The 15,584-nt window shown below is 43.6% G+C and overlaps 1 protein-coding gene across 2 annotated transcripts in view; it reads right to left on the bottom strand.

Moving 5' to 3' along the window:
• Positions 1-792: 792 nt before the first annotated feature.
• Positions 793-15,584, bottom strand: part of MSL1 (MSL complex subunit 1) — a 30,070-nt gene continuing 15,278 nt past the window's right edge. For both annotated transcript variants that reach the window (XM_082271737.1, XM_082271738.1), the window contains exons 4-8: positions 10,385-10,449; positions 10,026-10,093; positions 2,338-2,462; positions 1,877-1,949; positions 793-1,165 (exon numbers count right to left, since the gene is read on the bottom strand). In XM_082271737.1, the coding sequence (XP_082127863.1) occupies positions 1,075-1,165; positions 1,877-1,949; positions 2,338-2,462; positions 10,026-10,093; positions 10,385-10,449 (422 nt within the window). In that variant the 3' untranslated portion in view covers positions 793-1,074. The remainder of the gene's footprint in view (positions 1,166-1,876; positions 1,950-2,337; positions 2,463-10,025; positions 10,094-10,384; positions 10,450-15,584) is intronic.

The raw sequence follows: 15,584 nt of genomic DNA, 5'->3' as shown, positions 1-15,584 counted from the left end.
CAGAGGTGTTTAGGTGAGATAACAAGAAAGGAAAGCAAAGAGAATCTCAGAATTTCAGCAATGTGCTGAGAATTAGTCATATTCTGAAGGCTATAAAGCTGGGAGCTGACAAACAACAAAGTTCTTCAAACTGTGTGGCAGGGAGAAAGAACAGCTGAATAAAATTACAAGTAAACAGGTCATATATATGTAGTTCAACTGTATATTTAGTTTAGCTGAAGTTCCGCTTTAAGAGGATGCTGTTGCACAGGTTAGAAACAAACCGGCATACCTGCTAAATTGCTAGCCTACCCAAAGTGGATAGCTTACTTTATATAGATTCCCTCAATCCGTTTCTAACATCAGGTGATCCCAGCTTTAGTTTCCCTCAGAAGCAGTGTTCAAGATGTATGAGGAAGATGAATAAAACTGGCATTCATAATGACATCAGGAAAAAATGCAATGTCTCTACATGCCTCATATGTAGGCATGGTGGACAAAATTTCTGCAGCTGTTTTAACATTCTGGCAAGAAGTAGTCGGGCTTTGTGGGGTAGAGTGGAATTTCCACATTTTACTCCTGCAACCTGCAGGACACCTGTGACATTTTACAGGTATTCCTATGAAATGTCAAACATTGTTTGAGTCCTACAAGGGTAACTCCTCTACAAAAGCACTTGACTACCATTAAGCAGAATAGGACCCTGACAACATTATGTTGTAACACTGTAATGAGAACAGCCAATGGGAGAAGAAAATACAAAATAAAATCACTAAATACTCTGCATAGATGAGGCAATAAAGACAATACTAAAAAGTTATGAAGTTTATGTATAAAAATAAATTGACAATATTTTGCTCCAGAAGCATTTAAAAACTTTTAGTGGGAAATTCATAAATCCACAAAAAGAAAGGAAAAAAATTCATATTTGATGATGAAGAATAACTTCAAAGCCAGTGGGGTCTGAAATTCATTGCAGGCCACGCTTGAGGGTAAAAAGAAAGGCAACAATAACCCCTCGGGTCTTGTACACATCAACTTGCAGTGCATATAATTCAGTACTTAAAGGTTGTCAACAAGACAAGGGTTGCCTGGCTATTTACGGGGTGTCCTGTGCGGGGTTTGCTTCTTTTGCATTTCAAGACGGCATCGACTCCGTTCGTCCAGCCAGGGGAGCTCAAAATTCCTACAGGAAAAAAAAAAAAGTATTAAAAGAACAAGGTTTTTTTCAAATAAGACAGTAGAAAAAGCAGAGAGGGTCAGTAATCAGATATCAGATATAACACTAAAAAGACTATTTCTGATGTATAAGCATGACTGCACATGGACTACATATGTAGTCTGCCACTGCTCATCTCTAAAAAAAAAAATTTTCAATTCTTGCCAACTTTCTGACATGGGGATCAAACAGCCTCACTACTTTCATCAGATCATTCTAATATGCATAATGGTTTTGGTTGGGTGACTCAAATTATTAAAGCCAAAGAAAGCCAAACAACCAATATTCGTGGGTGGCCAGCGATATTTCCCCAAGTACAGATTACCTGTAAATGATAAAGTCAGCATTTTCTGACTACAGCAAAAGTAAATATAAGAATGCTACTCCTCAGATGTAAAAGTAGCCGTAGTTCAGTATTGTTAGTGCTCCCAGTACCAACCTGCACATGTGCCAAAGAAAATGGAAAACACAACAATCCGTCTGGCAGACAAGCACTGGGCAGACTGCCACAATGCTCTATGGTTAAATGCCATTTAGTGTGGGAGATAACGAACACATCCATTTTTTAAGTAGTTAAAGCAATAGTGTTTGCCTTTTGGAAAACAGTAATTTTTATGATTATATACCTTAAAATAAAAAAATCAGTATAGGATAAAATATTGAGAACAGTGTACTTACTGTGGGGTTATTTTAGGCAGGGATCGTCCAAACGCCACGACAGGGAGGTAGGGGGTAATCAACACAGACTGCACTGTAGCAGAAAAAGAAAGTGAGTCTACACATAGCAAACTTTTAAACCAATTGCATGAGATTAAAAAGAAGCAAATGTTAAACATGCTGTGCAAGTCCTTAAGACAATAAATTAAAGCACATAGGTATACCTCTCTGAAACACTTTTTTTAAAGCAGTCCCTGCCAAAAAAATATATATATTTGAAAGGTCCTCATAGGTATTGCCATAACAAGCACTAGAACCTTTACAGAGATTTCTAGGATTCCCATAAGCAGAAGAAAGTTGAAGGATTTTTGAAAACAATACCCTCCTCACCAATTTTTAAGTCAAGTCTACAGAGTGGGTGGAGATAATACACAGAGCTCAGCGACATATTTCACCATATAAGTGGTAGGAGCTTAACGTACCTTCATCAGGTTCTGGAAAGAAGGATGTGACTTCTGGCTCACTTTCTTGATTGCCCTTCTTTTTGTACATCCTCAGCTGTAGACGCTGCAAGATTCTCTGCTCGCGGATCCTTTGTATGTCCCACCTAAATTACACGTGTGAGAGAACAAAATGTAATGCCTTGTTTTTTCAGTGCTACGCTTAAGAAGGGATTTACTAAAACTGGTGCAGCTGTGCATAGTAAACAGCTTCCAGGTTTTGGCCTAGGTTCACATTGAATGCATGCTTCAAATTGTGTGAGTTCAGCTTTACTTGCATGATTTCAAACCAGCAATTCAGCCTGACTTCGAGGGTGATTTGAGAGACATCTGTAGGAGGTTCATGCACAGATGTCTATTGAAATCGCCCACAAAGTCGCCAAAAGTAGTGCAGGAACTACTTTTGAGAATGGGTGTGGTGCCGCAAAGCCAGCGTCGCACCGATTCGGATGGTGCCTTTGCCGGCAATAGGCTCTGATTTGGCATGCGATTTGACATGCCAAATCGCATGTCAAATCAGCCCGATGTGAACGGGGGCTCATTGTCAAAATGTAATTGAACAAGCTGAAGTTAGAAGATGATTGCTTACTATGCACAGATGCCCCAGATTCTGCGTGCTCCAGTTTTAGTAAATCTCCCCCTTAGTTTATATACCTGTTGATCTGGCTTGACCATGCATGGGAGAATACTTTCCAAAGAAATGACCTGAAGGAGCATACTTGCAAAAGCTGCTCCAATACCTCACCCAATACTAACAGTGTTGCAAAGAAACATTTTGATCCCTTCCTCTGTTCTATAGCAGATGAAAGGGAAAATGATATATGAAAAATGATAGATGAAAGCCTACTTGCAGGGAGAGTCTAACAAGTTGGAAAATTGCCTCATTATTGACCAGCTCTCCCAATCACTTTAGAAGCCTATTATTGCCCTTTCAAGGTTCAAAAAAGACCTTATGGTCACAGGGTATGATTTTGAAATATCATGACATCTACAGAAAGTTTTACTACACACCGACTCTTCCATCAATAACACTGCACAGCCTTTTTTCGCTGTGCATAGTCTATGTTACAGAGACTTTGGCCTCATTCTATAAAGCTAAACTCCAGGCGTTTTTTTTTTTTTTTTTTTTTTTTTTTATGCAACCGCATACAATTTAAACGTTTTTTTCAGATCCAGATACATAAATGTCTTGATACTAGCCTTCTGACATTCCCTTACAATAAGGCTAAACAGTGAACATGCCAACAGGAAGAAAGAGCAGTTGATGACTTATTGGTGTGTGGTTGCTCCTTCACTGCCCAAGCAGCAGATTTCAGATTACACAACTGCATTTCTGAACTCAACAGGGAAAGTGGAGTCACCCTATTGGCTGTGTTGTGTGGCAGTGATGTATGAGTCACAACAGTGGTTGCACAGCATTACAGATCAGTAAGGCAGTTCCACATGTATAATTCAATGTGTATTTAGCCGTTTACTAGATTCAAAATGCCAAGGCAATTTCCTTCAGATGTTTAGACCTGGGACAAAGGGAAGGCGACACAAATCAGAAAAAATGTAAGCAAGGGAATCTCCTGAAGATTCTCAAAGGGAGGCTTTTGGAGGACCGAAAGCACCAACTGAGGCCCCAAGGCGGCAATTGAGACCGTTTTGGAGGAACCAAATGCTGGACACCCTGAAGAAAGGTATGCACCAGGGAGTGCGCGACCAAGGGTCATTGGAAGAAGACCGCCAAAGCCGACACCTGGCCCTTGATGGTACTCAAGGCCAATTTCTGTTCAACCCCACCATTAAAAGGAAGGTTTAGATCCGAGCCACTGAGAAGGAGCGAGGATGAACTCCAAGAGACTCACACCGCGCAATGTACGTCTTCCACGTACGATGGTAGATCTTCCAAGTAGAAGTAGATTTCCTAGCTTTTAGCAGCGTTGAAATCACCGACTCAGACAAACCTCTATCCTTCAGCACCTGGCGTTCAACAGCCAAGCCGTCAAAGCCAGTGACTAAAGCAGGATGGAAGATTTGCCCTTGGGAAAGCAGATCCTCCCTGAGAGGAAACTTCCAAGGAATGTCGGGCAACCAGCCACTCCAGATCGGCATACCAAGTTTGACGAGGCCAATCCGGAGCCACTAAGATGACCGAAATCCCTTCTGCCTCCATCCTGTGTAGAAGTCTTGGCAGAAGCTGAGAGGAGGGAAGGCGTGAATCAGACGATACTGACTCCACGGGGCCACCGATGCGTCTGTGGCATCTGTCAGAGGATCCCATAACCAAGCAACAAACCTCTGCACCTTTCTTTTGAGCTGAGACGCCAACAGATCCACCTCGGGGATGCCCCACCACAGACAAGGTCATCCATGGTAGCTCAAAATAGGCAATCTCCCTGAAAAGGAAGATCAGCCAAGGCCTTTTTAGTAGTCCAGACCAGCAATTGAGCCAAAAGACACGCCGAAGGACCACTACCGAAACAGAGCTGAGCCACTAGGGGACCTCCATCCAAAGAAGCATCACAGATCACCTTTTGATTTTGACCTTTTTCAATTTTTGCTAGCCCGTCGCCCGAAAGCCACCTCCATCCGGGACCCAAAGGACTCCAGGACCGCCGTCCGTGCATCGGTAGATGGTTGGGACCCGGAGGGCCCCGTACCCCTTAAGAGAGGGGATCAGGTGGGGAGATACGCTCTAAAGACTCCATGAGTCACCAGGTGGACCCCACAAAGTGTAAAAACACTGCAAAGGGAGAACCCCCACCGCACTGGTAGCACCACCTGGTCGCCAGGCACAAGCATCAAGCGATCCTCAGGAGAGAACCCCACCAGACTCGCCACCCAGCAGAAACAGGCAGCTACAGCCACCAGGATAATTCTGCACTCCCCGTGCGGGATCAGGAAGTGAAAAGATCCAGGAGTTAGCACCAGGGGATGAGGAGGGGCTTCCACTCCTGAAATCGCCACCCACAGGTCTCCACTGTCATGGCCACCGCTATTTTCCATGGCAAACCACCGCCAAAATGGCCACCGGGCATAGAAAACACACAGGCTAGAGCAAAATGGCGGCTCTGCGCGGCACCACGAGGCCTCCACGTTTGACGTTGCTCTGGTCCTCCAAGGGCATAAAGTCGAGTGGGGTCCATCTTGCCCTCACTCAACTTTCTGCCCATCAGGAGAGCGGATCGGATAGTTTTAAAACGACTGATGGGAGGGGGGTGGGCACCATAAAAAAGTGATCCCGTGGCGAATGCACCGATGGGACCACTATGTCAAAGCGGACCGCCGGCCATGTAAGAAAATACTAGGATTATGGCAGCTATCTCAAATTAGCAACGTAAATAAATACATGGTGGGCGGTCCAGAAGTGGTTAAAATAATTCCCTTAGCAAGTGGGGAACCAAAAGCAGAAACTGAAATGCAAGTGCTGGATACTCTCCTGCATCCATTGTCCATGTAAACAAAGCATGGCGCCTCCAAGTGCAGTATATCAAATTTAATGAGGGATAAAAGGTTAAAAACACTTCTAAAAAGTAAGCCATAAAGAGTTAAATGAGGAGCTGGAGTCCGTAGTGATGTCCCCCATCCACCCGCACTAGATGCCGGCTGCTTGCGTCCCAGCTTGGTTGCTGGAAGTTCATGCCACGCTTAGCGTACGCCCATACAGCAGCGTCTCGGACATCCAGGTCCTCATCCCACGGAAGCGCCCACATACACCCCTTTATCATGTAAGCAAAGTAACCCACATGATAGGTTTGTTTAGTAAGACAAACAGCAGCCTGCAACACTTTGAGACCAAAAAAGGCATTCACAGATGCCAACACATCCACTTTATAAAATTTTGTGAACGTGTGCAGCGACGACCAAGTAGCCGCCTTGCACACCTGCGTTACGGACACCTGATGATGGAAGGCCCAAGAAGCACTAAGCACCCATATAGAGTGTGCCTTCACAGGGAAAGGAGGAACCTGACCCTTAATCAAATAGGCCCGAGTCATCATCTTTCTGATCTATCTAGAAATGGTCAGAAAAGAAGCAGATAGTCCTTTTTGAGGTCCATCCGCTAGCACAAATAGGGAGTTTGACTTCCTAAAAGACTCCGTAGCTGCCAGGAACACCCAAATAGCCCCAACCACATACAGGGAATGCAACGCAATTTCCTTAGGATGTTTTGGCCTGGGACACAGGGAAGGCAACACAATGTCCTCATTCAGATGAAAATCATAGACCACCTTTGGAAGGAACAACGGACAGGGGCGAAGAACCACCTTATCTTTGTGGATCACCAAATAAGTGGAACGACAAGACAACGCCAATTCCATCACCCTGCGCGCAGAAGCGATAGTCACCAAAAAGGCCACCTTCTGGGTTAACGTAAGCAGGGGAATCTCCTGAATATTTTTAAAGGGAGGCTTCTGTAAAGCTAAAAGCACCAAGTTGAGATCCCAAGGCGGTAGTGTTGACCAAGGACGACACCTGGCCCTTAATGGTACTCAAGGCCAATTTCTGCTCAACCCCCGTTGAAGGAAGGTCAAGACCCAAGCCACTGAAAAAGAGCGAGGGTGAACACCAAGCGACTCACACCACGAAATGTAGGCTTTCCATGACGGTAGATCTTCCTAGAAGTAGACTTCCTATCTTTCAGTTGTGTAGGAATCACTGATTCAGACAAACCTCTATCCGTCAGCACCTGCCTTTCAACAGCCAAGCCATCAAAGCCAGCGAGTGTAAAGCAGGATGGAAGATTGGCCCTTGGGACAGCAGATCCTCCCTGAGAAGTAGTCTCCAAGGGGCATCGGCGACCAGCCGCACGAGGTCGGCGTACCAAGACCATAGAGGCCAATCCAGGGCTACTAGAATGACCGGAAATCCTTCTGCCTTGATCCTGTGTAAGAGTCTCGGCAGAAGTTTGAGGGTAGGGAAGGCGTAAATCAGAGGATACTGGCCCCAGGGGGCCGCTAGCACGTCTGTGGCGTCTGCTAGCGGATCCCTAGATCATACCACAAACCTGTGAAAGTTCCTGTTGAGGCGAGATGCCAACAGATCCACCTCGGGAGTGCCCCTTCGGAGACACAGCTGATGAAACACCTTTGGATGAAGGGACCACTCCCCTTGGTTTAACGCTTGCCGGCTGAGATAATCCACCTGCCAAATTTTCCACCCCTGGAATGTGTACGGCGGAGAGGGCTGGAACAAAACATTCTGTCCACCGAAGAATGCCGGCTACCTCCAGATCTGGTGCTTGACATAAGCCATGGCATTGTCTGATTGGATTTGCATTGGACACCCCTGTAGGCAATCCATCAAGTGATTCATGCACAACCTGATCTCTCTGAGTTCCAGGACATTGATCGGGAGTCCGGACTCTTCCAGTGTCCAAGCTCCCTGAGCAGAGTTCTGACCCAGGACACCTTCCCACCCAGACAGACTGGCATCCGTGGTGACCACTGTCCAATACAGGGGGAGAGAAGATTTGCCCTGGCAAAGAGCTGGAGAGCGAAGCCACCAGATCAGAGACCCTTTTGTTTTTCGGATCAGCTGGATTTGATTGTCCAGAGACTTCGGACACTGGTCCCATTTGGCCAAGATCTTCCTTTGCAGGGACCTCAAATGGAACTGTGCAAACGGGACCGACTCGAAGGTAGAAACCATCAGGCCCAGCACCACCATGCAAGTCCGGAGGGACGACCACCTGCTGGAAAGCAAGAGATGAATTGCAGATTGCAATTTCTGGAGTTTGTCTAGAGGAAGGAACACCCTAGCTGAGTCCAGAGTCAGACCCATATAGTCCATTTTGTGGAAGGAACCAGAGCAGACTTCTGATAATTCAGAAGCCAGCCGAACTCCCTCAGAGTCCATATAGTGATGTCCACGTCGTCCATCAGAGCAGTAGGAGACTGTGCTCGCAACAGATTGTCGTCCAAGTAGCCCAGCACTGCGATCCCTCGCTGACCTAACAACGCCAGCACCGGAGCCAACATCTTTGTGAAGACCCGGGGAGCAGAGGCAAGACCAAAGGGTAACGCCACAAATTGATAATGCTCCTCTCCCTCGGCAGAGCAGAGGAAGCATTGGTGACAGACACATTGGAATGTGTAAGTAAATGTTCTTGATGTCGATAGAGGCCAAGAAATCCCCCTGATGCAAAAATGCCACTACCGTGCGAATAGACTTCATTTTGAACTTCTGTACCCGTACAAAGCAATTTAGGGCCTTGGGATCCACAATTGGACTTGCCTTGCCTTTTTTTCTATGGGACCGTGAACAGGTTTGAATAAAACCCCTGAAAAAATTTCCGGAGTTGGAACCGGAACAATTACCCTTTGAAGCAAACTCATCTTGTAGCCGGACCGTATCCCTTTATGGACCCACTTGTCTTGCACCAAGGAGGTCCACGAGTCCGGAAACCAGCAAAGACGTCACCCCACCCCAAATACAGGAGAGAGCGCACCTTCATGCGGAAGGAGCTTTGTCAGTGGGTCTGGAGAAAACCTCTTTGGACTTGCCAAGGCACTTGGATCCTCCTGAAGAGGCCTTGAAATGCTTTGCACCCTTGTCAGCTGATCCTGAGGGATGAAAAAAGTTCCTGTGAGCCAAGAAGGATTGGTCATGTCTGCAACGAGGTTCCTTACCCTTAATAGCCTGCGGAAGAAAGGTGCTCTTCCCCCCTTGTGAGACTCTCAATGTCGTCGTCCAGGGTAGCTCCAAACAGGCGATCTCCTTGAAAAGGAAGATCAGTTAAGGCTTTTTTTGGAGGTCTGGTCCGCAGACCAACATTTGAGCCACAAAATATGCCTAAGGACCCCTGCCAAAACAGACAATCTAGAAATCAGGGGAGCCGCGTCCAAAAAGGCATCACAGATACTGCAGCCCCTAGACCAACTGGTCTGCCAGCTCCACAAAGGCAGGGGGGAGCTGCTCACCCACCACGTCAAGGCGTAAAAGCTTAGCCCACTCGGTCAGAGTTTGTGACACCAGGGCAATAGTGAAGTGCTGAGCCATCCTTACTCCTTACTAGGCAGAAAAAAACTGAGCACCTATAGCAGAGAGGGGGGGGGGGGGTATACTTCCTGGGACTGCCCATAGGCCTAGTCAAGTTTTTTTTTTTTTTGCCTAGTGTCCTACTCCTCGAGGGGGCAGTATAACCCAATGGTTAAGAAAATCAGGAGCTGTGTCAGTCAATGAACGAAAGAGAAAATGAAAAATAAAAAGTATAATCCACCTGGATACACAAAGAAGTTGTGATAATATGTAGTTTTACTAACATGTCAAAGTTCCAAAAATTGTGCATAGGCATTAACATTTGTTTTACACTTAGGCGTGAAGGGGTTAAACACGGTAGTGGACACAAAAAAGTGGAGTGCCTGGAAAAAATTATAGATCAAGCACCAGTGTGGCTGCTGCATTGGTGTCCGATCTGTAAAAAATATTGAGCACTTTATGTCCTGTACATATATGATTCTATCTCCAAAATGCACTGGATACCCACTATATGTCTACTAAAACCTTCTGGAAATATTTAGTTGTTGTGGCACACTTGTCTTTCATATACCCTTTAGACTGATATGTCACGCCTCAATATTTTTATCGTTTGCATCACTGAATCCAGGTCACCTTAGAGGCCAGTACTCCTACAATGCACATCTATTAATAAACAAACCTGTCTACAGTGTCTTCACACTTACCGCTTTCTCCTCTTTTCATCCAGCTCCAACTTGGCATGTCTCTTTGCAAACACTGCATCATCCAGGTTCTAGGAAGAAAGAAATTATATTTAGCGGTACATACATTTGTCAAATACCCCCTAGATTCTTCACTTCATGTACAATGATCTATATAGAAAACTATTTAGGAAAGTAATAGGTTAGCCTGGTAGCGGAACAAATTCATCACATTGTGATTGCAATCCATTGTGATTGCATCACAATATATAAAAAAGCGCCAACATTGCACAGGAGACCCGTTTTTTTTTTAAAATAATTTAAATAACCCCCCCCTCCCCAAAAAAAAAAAAAGAAGATTAAAAAAAACAACACAACCTTACCTCTGGTATGTCTTCACTATTCAAGTCCTGAAGGGGCTCTATCGGGTGCTCTCTCCAGGAAGGAACTATAAAAAGAACACATATTAGGATGCCACACATACAAGTCTAACATTCTCTGGTACAAAAAACTACATCGTCATTGTTTGCAACATGCTTGTATCTCTTACTCCATCTGCTACAGTATGTCCCAACTGATTTCCTGTTTGTTGTTCTTGTTTGATACAAAGCCACATATGGATATTTCATGAAGGAACCACTAACATACTAAATCAGATTTTTAACTTAATCCTATAAAAGCCGAGCAGCCAATCACTATCAGGCAAAATATTTAGGGTGACTTTATAACCAATATTCCAAACCTACAAATGCATAGGATTTTTAAGATCAGTGAATATTGTCAGCTTAAAGCAGATCTTGATCCAAAAACAAAAAATTAAATATATATTGCAGCTTACCATTCCTCAGATGTGGTGGCTGCATTAGTTCTTTTTTTCCAGGCTTTTTTCACACTTGCATTTTTACCTGGTATTTCAATTAATGCGTTTCCTGTTCCTTTGTGGTTAAATTCACCCCACCTATCTATGAGGTAGCCATGGTTGAAACACAGGCTGGATTTCAAACACGTCTGTCTTTGTTTATCCTTATTACATGGTTGTTAATTGGATTAGAACTTTACAAAAGAGAAAATCATAAATGCTTACGCAGTATTTTCAACTTACAGTAACCAACAAGGACACTGCAAAAATGATTCTTAGCCTAATAATGCAAACTAATGCAGTCAACACATTGAAGGACTGATAAGCTAGTATAATTTGTGGGTTTTGGGTTTAGATACACTAAGTTATGCTAACTTTATTACTAGGATGGATAATAAAAAAAAACGGACAGGAGAATTATATCATTTTGGGCTACATCTATTTCATGTAACCATACACCTACATTTCATTGTGTGATTCCTGCTGGATGAGAGCGTCAGTCCATCCTCCCGTTCCACCACATCCCAAAGGTCCTCTATTGGATTGATATCTGGTGACTGTGGAGGCCATTGGAGTACAGTGAACTCATTGTCATGTTCTAGAAACCAGTGGTGAGATGATTAAGGCTTTGTGACATGGTGCATTATCCTGCTAGAAGTAGCCATCAGAAGATGGGTACACTGTAGTCATAAAGGGATGGACATGGTCAGCAACAATATTCAGGTAGGCTGTGGCGTTTAAACAATACTTAACTGGTACTAAGGGGCCCAAAGTATGCCAAGAAAATCTCCCCCACACTATTACACCACCACCAGCCTGAACCATTGATAAAAGACAGAAGGAATCCATGCTTTCATGTTTACGCCAAATTCTGACCCTACCATTCGAATGTGGCAGCTGAAATAAAGAGTCATCAGACCAGGCAGCGTTTTTCCAATCTGCTATTGTCCAATTTTGGTAAGCCTGTGCAAAGTGTAGCCTTAGTTTCCTGTTCTTAGACATGAGTGGCCCCAACTGTGGTCTTCTGCTTCAAGGTTCAATGTATTGTGCATTCAGAGATGGTATTCTGCATACCTTGGTTGTAACAAGTGATTATTTGAGTTACTGTTGCCCTTCTATCATCTCGAACCAGGTCTGTCCATTTTCCTCTGACAGCAACAAGGCATTTTCATCCACACAACTGCCGCTTACTGTTAATTTTCTTGTTTTCGGACCATTTTCTGTAAACCCTAGAGATGGTTGTGTGTGAAAATCCCAGTAGATCAGCAGTTTTTGAAATACTATGACCAGCCTGTCTGGCACCAACAACCATGCCACATTCAAAGTCACCTAAATCTTTCTTCGCCATTCTAAAGCCTCGTACACACGATCAGATTATCGAATACATTTTCATCTGTTTTCTGTTATATGCTAGTCTCAAATCGAAGGTGAAGAGGTTAATTTTATACGATAAGTCTCATACGACAGAACTTCAAAAGCAATGTAATGTGTTGAATTGTTTTGTAGGTGTTCTTTCGTTTCTGAGTATGCGTAGTCTTGCCCTTACGATTTTTTCCAGACAAAAACTGTACAAATTAAATGAAAATCGGACGTTGTGTTTACGTACGATTAAACTTTTATAGCCTGCACATCCAGATTTTGTCATATGAAACTTCGTAATTGGCTGTCAAAAGCACTATACTAACGATTCAGGAATCCGTAGATCACTCATCAGACGAAATTTTACTTCCGATTTTCTTATCGTGTGTACGGGCCTTAAAGCTCGTCGCCTTCACAATGTCTAGATGCATTGAGTTGCTGCCATGTGATTGGCTGATTAGCAATTTTTGTTACCAAGCAATTGAACAGGTGTACCTAATACAGTGAGTGTTTATGCAACCTCACAGAAATGGGTGTTCTTCCGTGAGGCCGCCTATATGCGTACATGTTTGTGCTGCACAGCGTGCTTCCCACACAATGAATGATCTCTCAGTGAGAGCCCTTGGATCTGTACTAAGTATCAGGAATTGGGAAACATAGCGGGAAAATTTGTTGCTGCTCCCCAATACAAAGCATCGTGGTCAGGGCTTATGTACACCTTCATTTGCTACTTTTGCGGCTTAAGAGAAAATGGTTGGGGTGTGCTAAAACTGCGGCTCATGTTCTTACAGCACGCCCCCCAACTGCCCCAAAAAAAAAAAAAACTGCCTGCTGGCAATATTGGATCAACAGGCTCCTGAATTCAGAATTTTATGACTACAGATTCGCACGCTGAAAGGCGTTTCCATTATGTTGGATGAGCCAATCAGGTTTCAGATACTCACATCTTCAGGGAAAAAAGGAAAAATGTGTCAGAATTATCTTTGTTAGTAAGGGAGTAATCTTTATTGAATGGACGCACTATTTCATTGCTTCAGACCACAGAAACACTGCTAGGAGAAATGGGAGCAAATGGTTACCTTTCCAATGATAACATTGGATTAGACTAGCACAGGTCTTCAATAAAGGTGGTACAGCTTGAGGCAACCTTTTCCAACATAATTTTCTGTCTAGCATTCACAAAAAAAAAAAAAAAAAACTACCAGCTGCCATTTTAATCTCTCATTTGAGATTAGGTAGACCCATACACTCTTCCAGCATGCTAAACGAGAAAAATCAATAGATTTCCCTATCCAAGCTAAACAGTGTGCATGGAGGGCTCTGCACTGCCGGCTATTGTATTCTGTCAGCTGCTGCTCCAGTGGCTGCTTGAATACCTAAGCAGGGATTGCATCTGATTGGGAGGATGTACAGTTCAGATGGAAATTCGATTTTTAGATCAAAGTCTGTCTGGGTGACAGGGCCACCGACGGCTCAAATTCCAGCCGATCCACCCCAACAGCAGTAAGCTTTTAGTTGGTGTTGACTGCAATTTTTTTTATGAGGTGCTTAACTGAGCAAAACTGGAAAATATGCCTTTGAGGCGATATTAAATTATGAGCTAGAACACAGACACAAAAGAGGACAAAAGAGGAGATTTTTAAGTGGGGGAAAAAAAAAAAAACATTTTCTATACACGTTTCTTTTTCTTCCATGAACAATTTGAGGTGAAAATCATTGTCTAATGAATAACTAAAGGATGCGTGTGAAGTTTAACATGGCTTTTTGAATTGATAATGCATACAATTTAATTTTCCAATGGGTACAGAGATCCTCGAAATTTAAAAGGACAACTTTATGAACAGCCAATACAGTAAACCCCCGCTCCATCGCGGTTCAGTTTTTGTGGTCCCGGTATATTGCGTTTTTTTTTTCTGGAAAAGTTATTTTACTATATAAATAATTGAAAATTAAATATTTTTGTGTTTTCCATAGCTCTTTCTCTCAGCATCTTTTATGTGTTTAAATGAGTTTCTATCATTTTAAAAGTGTGTTTAAAGACCTTAACAGTCTTGCCTACAGTGTATTTTAATAGGGTTTTTCTATTTCGTGGATTTTCACTTTTCGCGGGTGGGTCTGGAACGTAACCCCGCAATGGAGGGGGGTTTACTGTATTCTGGTCGGGAGCGAACACCAGTGGGTGGAATCATTGCCAGCTTCTTATCGCTTAGGCCCCTTTCACATGAGCGGACCAATCCGGTCCACCTGTCAGTTTCTCAGGCGGACCCTTCATTCTCCTCTATGGAGTGGCGGGTGAACAAGAACTTGTGTCTTTTTACTACAGCTGACATTCAATTAGATTAAAAACAGACGGATAGGGAATCCTTTCCCATCCATCTAGTGCAGTGGTCCTCAACTCCGGAGTTGAGGACCACTGATCTAGTGGACCAGATGGCAGTCCGTTTATATATGATCGCCCATTGAGGAGAGCGGGCTGTCTGTTTCCACTCTGCAAAAGCGGAGCAGACACAGACCAGCCATCCGCCTGCTCAGCAGGGGATCAGCTGAGCAAGTGGACAACTAGAGAAGCGGCCTTGCATGTACTTACGTTATGAAACTAGGAGAGGTATAAAACTAAATTGGCCATGGGGCAGAAAAGAAATTTCTCAAAGGGGTCTTGGCACTGGAGTTCCTAAGATATAAAACAAGCCAGTTATGATTACACCAACAGTACAAACAGAAATATCCATCTTGGGTTGGGTTACTTAAACGTAGAACAGCAATTCTAAACTGCCAGAGGGGCTCCCTTATAAAAAGCTCCAGGGTATAGCTGCCATTTTTCTTATATCAATTAAAAAGTGGCAAAGATCGAATTAGTTGCTACGGGCAACGCTGAGAGGTCTATATTTTTTTTAACAGTTAAATTTTTATTTTATTGTTACACATATAAACATCACAAACATTCCCATACAATACATTACTCTGCACAAGGAATAGTTTTATCCATACCTACTAACGGACACACCTAATTCTTAGGGAGAGGGAGGGAAGGGGAATGTCAATAAACCAGTTTAAAAACAAGGAGAGAAAAAAAAAAAAAAAATTTCTTAATTATAATGATAAGAGCCTACTTATATCATTATGGAACCGGTGACTTTGGCTCACCTACAGCGTCGATCCAGGCTGACCAGACTTTATCAAATTTTTTTGGACAGTTCCTACTACCGTATGTAAAACGGTAGAATGGGAGTGTCTTAGTAACGGCAACTATCCAGGATAATCGGGTGGGAGGTTCGGGTAACTTCCATCGCAAAAGGATTTCTCTCCTGGCATAAAACAGGGTATATGTAATGCACATTTTAGCATATTTGTCCCCAGCCAATTCT

This window comes from Pelophylax lessonae (assembly GCF_965119305.1).
Source record: "Pelophylax lessonae genome assembly, chromosome: 11".
Taxonomy (NCBI): domain Eukaryota; kingdom Metazoa; phylum Chordata; class Amphibia; order Anura; family Ranidae; genus Pelophylax; species Pelophylax lessonae.
The sequence above is the reverse complement of the archived record's forward strand: the minus strand, read 5'-3'. Positions and strand labels throughout refer to the sequence as shown.